At 42.4% G+C, this 10109-nt stretch overlaps 1 protein-coding gene across 10 annotated transcripts in view; it reads left to right on the top strand.

Annotated features, from left to right (window-relative positions):
- The window catches only part of RBMS3 (RNA binding motif single stranded interacting protein 3), a 1423334-nt gene that overhangs the window by 180374 nt on the left and 1232851 nt on the right, over positions 1-10109 (top strand). For all 10 annotated transcript variants that reach the window (XM_070492733.1, XM_070492730.1, XM_070492739.1 and 7 more), the window contains one exon: positions 133-389. In XM_070492733.1, the coding sequence (XP_070348834.1) occupies positions 133-389 (257 nt within the window). The remainder of the gene's footprint in view (positions 1-132; positions 390-10109) is intronic.

Here is a 10109-nt window from a genome sequence, read left to right as displayed (position 1 = left end):
GGGCGAAGGGTGGCAGGAGGGAGGGCGCGCGGGAGGCGGCCCCTCCTCGGCGAGCCATGCGTGCCACGGGCAGCTGAGGAGCCGCCGGGCGCCGCTGCCAAGTCTCCGCTCCGCTTTTGTCTTGCCCTCCAGTGAATGGGAAGATGGAGATGGATGTTGAGGGAGTTTCTCCGCGCCCGGAGCCCATCCCCCGCTCCCAGGGGGCTGGCGGAGCCTGCCAGGCGCCGCCACAGCCGCCCCAGCCCCAGCCCCAGCCGCAGCAGCAGCAGCAGCAGCAGCAGCAGCAGCAGCAGCAGCTGGCTCAGGATGAACTACCCGGCGAGAGTGCAGGCGCTGAGGACAGCGACGATCCCGAGGCGCGACCCAACAGCGAGAAGGGAGAGAGCAAGGTAGGTCCACAGTGTTGGAGCTGTGACACCTTCTGAACAAAACCAAGGAGCTCTAGTAGTGGCTGTCACTTTAACCCCTCCGCTCCCCTCCACCCCCTTCCCTCAGTTGTGTGGTGGTGGGGGTTGCAGATGTGGGGAAGGCGTGGGATTTCAGGGAATCCATGGGCGCTAGTGACTTTATGAACTGGAAGGCGTGTGCAGAAGTCTGTCCTGGTTTCCGTATTCAGCGGTGTGTGCAGAGAAAAGTCTTCTGATACATGCGATGCGATGCCCAGGGTAGAGCACAGCACCTCAGGAGAGCAGTGTGAGACCTTTGCTTACCAGCACAGTATAACCAAGGCTTGTTGGGATGATCTAGGTCAAGGGGAAACATATGTCTTCAGAAGCTGCCAAGGGGCTTCTGAGACTCCTTGGAAGGAGGTGACATCAACCTAAAGACGACAACAATGGGAGCAAAGTTTGGCTCATTTGCAGAATGGAGAGCACTGCTTAACCCAGCTCTAGGCTGGAGGTCCTTCTCCTCACCTGGCATCCTGCTCCCCAGGAGGGCAGGGACCGAGTGTCTGGCGGCAGATGAGCCCTGTAAAGCTTGTGCAGCCCTGCTGTGTCATTGTAGACAAGGGGATAGCTACTACTTAGAGTGGAGACAGGAGTTCTTCAGGTAATTGGGTTCCAGTAAGAAATGGCTCAGATGCCCTTCTCTGGTGCTGATGTTTCTTTTGTGGAGAAAATTGTGAAGTAGAAGAACTGGCATAGAAAATAATGCGTCGATAATATTATAAGAGTGTGTTTATTACAGCTTTGTCTCTGAGCACAGTGTTCTTTCTTTATACACTGTTGGAGTTCAGGTCTGTGGAAGCTGGTGTCCTTTAGTTGTATCTGTATCAAGTGTACACATGTATTTGTTAATACATTTTGAAACTGGCTACCAATGTTAGGGAAAAGTTGGTTCAACAAATCAGAATATTGGAGCCAAAGAAAGATCAGTCGATATACTTTCTCACTTTTGCTCACTTAGAGAAGCGTACAGGAGAACAGCCACTTCTCCTGGCTAGAAAAGAACTGCATGTCATGAAGTACTCCTCCTAGGAAATCGCCTTGGTTTCTGTTGGACCTTTCCCAAGGTGCTGGTGTTAGATGAAACAAATGTTCGAAACATATTGAGATCACATTGAGTGTTGCTGTTCTGTATTTGGAGACAGGTTCACTTAACAAGTTGGTATTTGCAAATGTTCAAAATTATTTTGCATTTTGAAACTGAGCTAAGGATTGGGAATGTTGTTTATCTACCAAAATCAGTATTGTAATTTAAATGGAAGTCTACCCAGGAACTGGAATTCGAACACACTCTAGACTGGACCGGGGTGCCTTACAAATGCATTCAAGATTTACATCGTCAAAACTCTAATTAATTTTAATATTCTAATATCCTCAGCTTTCCAGTTGCTCATGATCTCATGAATATTTAATTCTGTCATGACTGCATATTTACTACTTTAAATGACTCCTCTCAGTTTTATGAAATAACCATAACTGAGCATCATATTACCTAATTGAACTTTAAGTCTCTTTTGCAAAATAGGTGTGGGGAATAATTAAAATATACAGCCAGTGCTGCTATTTCCATATTGTTGATTCCTGTGCCCTGGGCAGGAGAAATTCCTGCCATCAGCAGAAATCTGTGCTTATTTGTTTCCCTTTGATGCACCGTGCAGACTGTCTAACGTTCTCCCGCTTGTGAGGAATACGGAAGGCAGTGCACTACAAATATTACAGCAGGTGAAGAGAGGACTGAAAGTGGGTTGATTACATTTTGTTAATGAGCACGTTCAGGTAATTGAGTATTCCACTGATGTGATTTGCTTTATGTTTGTCTGCAATTTCTTGAGGTGGAAACAAAATACTACTTTTTTTCCCTCCAGGTGTTTGCCTTAAAAAATCATGTTGCGTCCTTCTCTTAACCCAGAAATCAGCTGTGTTAACCCTTTGCTTTTCTCTGGTACTCTCCTACTGATTCCTCTAAGAGTTGAGGACGGTTGCTGTGTTTCAAACTTTAATTACTCTTTTTATCTTTGTTGGATACTATGGCAAGTTATAAATTGATTTTTCTTAGCAAATCCTGGTTTCATTAGTGGGAAGGCCTTTGGATGTCTGACCAAATTATTCTACTAAAATATAAGTGGAAGACAAACTGGGATAAAGTAGGATGTGGTTTTCCCAAGCTGTGTGGGGCACAGTGGGGAGATTATCACCGTAGGGTTTAAACACAGTAATGTACAAAAGTGATGTATTGGACTATTATGTTTTTGTCTCACTCGTGAGAGTAATAAAATACGAATTTTGAATACTGTATTATTTATCTTAAACCTTTCCCGAAGCAAGGGTAATGTAAATAGGATGTCAAGGGATCTTACCACCCCCCATCGCCCCATATAAAGTGTCAGGGGAGTAAGGGCATTTTTTTTTAAGATTCTGATTTGGGGCCATGATTTATTTTCTCATGAATTTACCCCAGTTGTCTTATTGGAAAAGAAATCAGAGCTTAGTGCCAGATCAGCTTGTCTCCTACACTGCAGGTTCACGGTCATACGTCCACAGAAAGTCCCTGAAATAGGAAGAAAGGTTAGTAAACTGGATCAGTCAAGGGATTTTTTACACCAGAGTTTCATGACATGACTGGCACTTTCTGTTCCTAGAATAACAATGCCTGATTCCTCTCTGGCAACTGCTCTTCAGAGAGATGTTAACACAGCTACATGTTATATATAATTTGACTCCATGCATTGGAGAAGACCCTAAATCGACCATCTCTTCCTCCTCTGGGCTTTGAGGCAGATTTGTGTTCGACCCTTATGAAAAGCAGTCTCCTCTCCTTGCAATGACATCCCAAGACAATGCGGTTAACCCCGCTGGGGGACCTAGTGAGGTATTTCCTCACTCATTTTCTCAAGAACTTTTCCCTCATATCTGAAAAGAGATTCTCTAAGCTGGACAAAACTCTTTTCTTCTAATCTTACAGAGGAAGATTAAGAGTCACTGTCCTCGAGTCAGAGACCTTCAAATCCTTGAAAGTGTTCTCCACCCTGGATTTAATCATCTTCAAAACTTTCTTGCAGCATTTCTGGAGGCTTTAAATATTCCATCCTTTTAGTGTTTTTAAAACCCTTCTGAAATGCTTTGCTTATGCCGAATAACTCTTCGATAGATATTTCTGAAACTTTGTTTAGAAAAGTGTAAAAAGTTCCTTGTGTTGAGGACCAGCATCCCAGGATCTTACTCCATCTATGTTGTCATTACTTGTGCAAATGTGTGAATTCTTCCCCTGATCCCACGTGAGTGATATAAGTGATTCTTTCTTGTCTGTTTGGCTTCATCTCATTCATATATTCTGTATTTTTCCTCCCCCATCTCTCTCTGTCACACACACACACACATACACACCATTTGCCGTGATGTTTTGTATAGAACTGTGTATTTATGGCCCAGATGTGAAGTATCGTGACCAAACTCTCTTTTTTGTTCAGCTCTCATTAAAGCCTTGGTTTGCAAGATATGCGATTCTTGTGGTTTTGGACTAGAGAGACTCTGTGCTGTTGCTACCAATGATACTTCACTGGTGAACATGACTCACCTCGAGATTCTCACCTCAACTTCATGTCATCGGTAATGTAGTTCTAGACCATCAGTCTTACGGAGGACGCTGTAGGGAATCTCTTACGCAGCATGTCCAGTACATTTCTTTCTTTCTTTTTTGTTTTTTTGAGGAAGATTAGCCCTGAGCTAACATTTGCCACCAATCCTCCTTTTTGCTGAGGAAGACTGACCCTGAGATAACATCCATGCCCATCTTCCTCTCTTTTATATGTGGGACGCCTGCCACAGCCTGGCTTAATAAGCAGTGCGTTGGTCCATGCTGGGGATCCGAACCTGCGAACCCTGGGATGCCAAAGCGGAGCATGCGAACTTAACCACTGTGCCACTGGCCGGCCCCTGTCCAGTACGTTTTTTAAAGCCTTTTATTTTAAAGTAATTTTAGATTTATAAAAGAGTTGTAAAGATAAGGCAGAGGGTTCCCATATACCCTTTACCCAGCTTCCCCTAACGTTAACATCCTGCTTAATCGTGGTATGTATATCACAGTGAAGAAATTAACATTGGTTAGCAATACTATTAGCTAAACTTGTCCAGTCAATTTTTGTTAAGTGAATGTGTAACAAATCGATGTTTTCCATTCTATCCTTTTAGGATTTAAGACTTTCTTTATACCTGAAAGGCTCTATGAGAGGGTATTTAAGAGACAAATTTAACTTCGGGTTCACTATCCACCCTTTGTTTTTGATGGGTAGGAGCAATTTGCAAAGTACACTGAGTCCTGTTAACTTATGGAGAGTGATAGGCTTATTTTTTATTTTATCCTGAAAAACATTCCTGCTCCAGGTACAATAGGGTTTGTCAGTACACAGAGGACAGCAAAGTCTCAAGTGGCAAGTAGAGGAGAAAAGGCAATTGATAAAATCAAGACAGTTCACTTTGATGCCTAACCTCTTGGGGGTTTGTTCCTGGCATGAAAAATAATGGAAACCCTGTCGTTTTTGCAGTGTGTTAGCCAGGTGAACTCTGATTTCCAGCACAGAAACTTGCTTATGTTAGGCAAGATGTCACTGTGATTAAGAGTGTTGACTTTCTGATTAAGAGTAAAATCAGAAAGACCCACATTTAATCTTGGCTCTGTCTTTCACTAGCTGTTAACCTCAGGTAAGGTCCTAACCTTTCCAAACGTCAATCTTTTTCATCTGTAATATAGGAATATAGCACCTACCCCTGTGGTTATTGTATGGCTTGAATGAGGTAAAACATATAAAGTTCCTGGTTTAATGCTTCATAGGTACTGACTGCTCAGTAATTGTTAATAATAATAATTATGATTATTGTTATTACTGTTGCAGTCCAGAGTTCTGAAAAGGAGAATGACTTGGGGCTCCAAGTTCACCTAGAATTTTCAGTTTCCCAGATGGTTGTAGGGCTGGAAATGATATAGACACACTATTGTACTGTCAAACCAGGTTGGTACTCATTGACCCAATTTTGCCATGTGGGACTTGAGATGTTCCCAGGTCTTTTCTAGGTGGGCAGGAGGTTAGGAAAGAGTTATCCATTCCTCTGACTTGTCAATAGACTTCTCCTCTCATCATCAGGAAAGGCAAAGAGGACCAGGATGGAAGGCCTTTACATCCCAGCCTAGCCCACAGGAGTACAGACAAGACATTAATAAAACAAATGGATTGTCCTGCTTTTACACATTACATTTATGCTTCTCAGGAGGAGTAGGTGGCAAATTTTAAGACTTAAAAAAATGGTTGAGCTGAAAGTTGTGTCCTTTAGGGCTCTGGTTGCAGGCAACGGAAACCGACTTTAATTTGAGCAAAGACAAGTTTTATTATAAGGTTTTAAGGTAATCACAGAATCAGAGGAAAAGTGATAAAACTGGTTTTTGGAAAATATTGAAGCCAGGAATCTCAGAAGATCTAAGTAGTAGAAAGTGATGAATGATCTCTCAAGGGCACTGACATAAGAAGAATAAATTCCAACCATTTTTTGTCTTTGTATCATTCTACTCGAGAACCAGAGTCCATAGAAAGGTTATCTAGTTGGCTTTGCTTAGATCAGGCATCTGTTTCTTGGTCAGGGAAGGGCGGGCATCCACAATGAAGGTTCTGGCAAATTGTATCCTTTGGAAGGGGTATAGTTCTTGGGGGAAAAAAAATCAAGTTGCTGTTACTAGACCAAGGGGAATGGACATTAGGGGGCAAAACAACGAGTATAACTTCTCTCCTGGGGGTGAGGGAGGAAGGAGAGAGAAGAAAACAAGAGAGAAAGAGAGGGAAAGAGAGAAGGAGAGAACCAGACAAATAGAGACAGACAAATGAACTTATCCAAGAACATGGAACATATTTTAGCATTAATTTTCTACCATTTGAAAAGAAAGATTATAGAGGAAAATTATGTGATCTTTTGCTTCTGTACAGGAAGAGCGGAGGGGAGGACTTGCCCCTTATTCTTATTTTGCCACATGAGACTCCTAGAATTAGGAAACTGGACTGGAATACATGGCCTACCTAGTCTGGTTCCTCAATTTCCCAATTTTTACAGGTGAGAAAATTGATGCCTCATGACAAGTGATTTGCCCAAAGACAGAGCTGGCACTTGAAGACCCTTTAGCCAGATGGCATGATTCATCTCAAAATCCCGTCTCCTCTTAGAGGATCTGAACCCTCTCTGAATTCTGACACAGTCACGTGAAGCATTTGCAGTCTGCTTCAGAAATTCAGAGTTCTTGGTTTTCCCATTTGTAAAATGAAATTAGTGATACATTTCACATCTGCTGAGCCTATAATCTGAGGAAGAATGGGATTGGGCTCTGATGTTTTAAAATATAGACCTTCGATGGAAGTCATGTCATTAGACTAAAATATGTTAACTTTTCTTGTCTGCCCCTAAATTAAAGCAAGTTTGTTTCCTGAAATCCCTAAAGGTTTTTCTTTGACCTTTGAATCTACATGTCAGGATATTTGTGTCCTTGTATTTGTACCTTACAACCTACAGAGGGAGTCCTGGAGAAGAAGGCACCATGGACAGTGAATTTCTTAGTTTTGGGTGACAAATGTGGGGGTTAAGCTGTTCATTCCTGAGCACAGTTTTCCAGCACCATGCCTGGTACATGGTGGACACTCAATAAACGGCGGTTACATTGAATTCTGCCTCAATGTCTTCAGTCAATACGTATTAAGCACTTCCTTACACACTGGGATTGCACAGTTAAAAAAGAGAAACCCACAGTTTCATGGAGGAGACACACTTATGCACAGATCATGTCGTTATAAAGACTTGAGGGCCATCAGAGAGATGAGAATCTTCAGTTTTGCAGAGGAGGGAGCGACTAGTACCTGCACAGAGGCCGCATGGAAAGGAGCATTTCACCAGGGTCTCAGAGGAGTAGGAAATGCAGAGAAAGGGCTTTCCAGATGTAGAGGATGTGTCAAAGTTTAGAACGGCTGAGAAGGATTCACAAGCTCATCATAGGATTGAGTGGAGGTAGCCGCTGGAGGTATATTTATCGTGGAGGCTGTGTGATGGTATGGCAGAAAGTTTGGACTTTATCTTATGAATAGTAGGTTGAGAGTGGAGGTTCGGGTCTGTTATGGCAGCCTAACACTGTCTAGGAGGGTTCCCCCATGTGGGAGTTTTATGGATCAGTACGTTTAAAAGAAAATGAGGGGGCAGAAATAGAATTAATTCCTATTTATTGTGTGACAAGAGAAGACATCACACCATTTCATGAATAAAGGACATTTAAGCACAAAAAAGAAGAAATAAATAAAGCATTTCAGAATAGCCTTTCTTGAGAAAGAATAGGCAGCAGCCTTCACCCAACACACACCCCTAAACCACACACCGCTGTCTCTCACGTGCATCCCATCGCATCTCATCATATCCCGTTGCTTTCTTGTCCTCACTTCTCTGTGGACGTCTGTGAACTTGTGCATTGGGATCTGGGAACTGCCATGGGCACCCGTGTGTCAAGCTTGAATTTGGGTCGAGGTGTTTTTACTGAGATTGTCTTCCTTTCTCATGGGTGCAGTGTTGACAGAGTTGCAATCACTGGTAAGAGGAATCCATGTTCTTAGACAAGGCTATTGTCTTCACCTGTAAAAAAATTTTTTTTTTTAAAGCATTTTTGAGCTCAGTTGGAAACAACTGGGGGCAGCAGCAGGAGTAGCGACTCTGCTGGCATATTCCCTATAAGTAGGACCATTTAATGCATTTTTAAAGGTAAAGTATTGACCTGTCTAACAGGCATTAGAGGTAGCTGAGAGAAATGAGACTGTGGGACACATAGAGACACTAGCCAGTGAATGACTCCCTTTTTCTTGGTCTGCTTCCCTAGTAACCAAAGGCACAGATCACGTCCCAGTTCACAAAAATTAGTGGCTGGGTCTGTCCTGTCCATCCTTCCCCTGCTTCCACCTCCACCCCTTTCCCAGGATTGCATCCCCCTCCCCAGGTGAGACCCCGTGTATTTTGCAATCTGTTTTCTTTTAAAGTAAGATTTATTGGCATATAATTTACAGACGGTAAAATTTACCCTCTTTAAGTGTAGAGTTCAGTGAATTTTGACAAATGTATGAACCTGTGTGAGCGCCACCCCACACAGGGTGTAGAATGTTTCTATCAGCTCCCAAGAGTTCCTTTGTGTTCCTCTGCAGACAGTCCCCTCACTCCACCCCAGCCTTTTCCAAAATTTCATACAAATGAAGTCAAATAGTATATAGCTTTTTGCCTCCACCTTATTTTGCTTAACAAAATGTTTTTGATATTCACTCATTTTGATGTGTGTATTAGTAGTCCCTTTTTCTTACTGAGTAGGATTTCATTATATGGATGTACAACATAATGAATGAACAAGTTCATCCATTCATTTGTTGATGGACATTTGACAAAAAGCCAAAAATCTTTGGCATCTATGCATAAAGCTCCTGTAAACACTTTCATTTCTCTGGAGTGAATTCTTAGGAATGGGGCTGCTGGGTCATGTGGTAAATATGTTTAACTTTATAAGAAGTTGCCAATATATTTTCAAAAGCAGCTGTCCAAAATCTGATCCGTCATGCATTCCAACCATCAATTCATGAGAATTTCAGTTCCTCCATATCATTGCCAACACTTGGTATTGTCCGTACTTTTAATTCTAGCCATTTTAGTAGGTGTGTAATGATGTCTTCTTGTGGCTTTAATTTGTATTTCCTTAGTAACTAGTGATGTTGAACTTTTTTTTATGTGCCTATTTGCCATCTGTATGTTTCTTTGGTGAAAAGTCTGTCCAAATCTTTCACCTATTAAAAAAATTGTATTATTTGTATTCTTATTATTGATACAATATATTATTTTCACATAGGTTTAGGTTTCAGAAACTCTGGTGGAAGCTTGAGATTACAAAGCCAGGGACATTTTGAGTTTCCTTTCATGGGGGTTGTTGGTGAACTAACATTTATGGGGCATTTATCAGGTGCCAGTCATGAAGCAAGGTAGCGTCACATTGGATGAGCTCATTTTATACACCACGGTAATCTTGCCAAATAACTGTTATTAGCCCCGAGGTCACACAGCTTGTATATGGCAGAGGATGGATTTAAATTTAAGTCTGCCAGACTCTTGCTCGTTCCACTTCATCAGGTGTGGCTCAAGGCCTGTTCTCCATAACTTCCTGGTTACTTTCTCAGCGCAAAATGCTTGCACTGCCCTGGGTGTTTTGAAAGCAGCCCTCAGGTGAAATAACACTGCTGGCATTGACATGCAAATCAGGACATTGAGCTTAAGGCAAAAGAGTGCTCCCAGTTTTATTTCAGTCCTGAACAAAACCTATCCACTTCATAAGATAGAAAAGTGAGAATTCTCCCGAGGAGTGGAAGACTTAAGGTGTTCATTTACATTTCAGTACTGAATGATGTCCATCTCTCTCGGCTAAATTCTAGTGCTGCGGTTACCCAGAGGGCTAGGGTAGAGCTAACCCCTGGGAATCGGATCTCAGTTCAAACCCCAGTTTTGTTCCTACAAAGAGGACCTTGGGCAAACCATGTGAATGTTCAGGTTTGGGTTCTCTTATTAGTAAAGATGATAGATAAGGCCCCCTCACCACACCTCAGCATTATGGGGATTGACTTA

Source organism: Equus asinus, chromosome 21, assembly GCF_041296235.1.
Source record: "Equus asinus isolate D_3611 breed Donkey chromosome 21, EquAss-T2T_v2, whole genome shotgun sequence".
In the NCBI taxonomy this organism is placed as follows: Eukaryota; Metazoa; Chordata; class Mammalia; order Perissodactyla; family Equidae; genus Equus; species Equus asinus.
The sequence above is the reverse complement of the archived record's forward strand: the minus strand, read 5'-3'. Positions and strand labels throughout refer to the sequence as shown.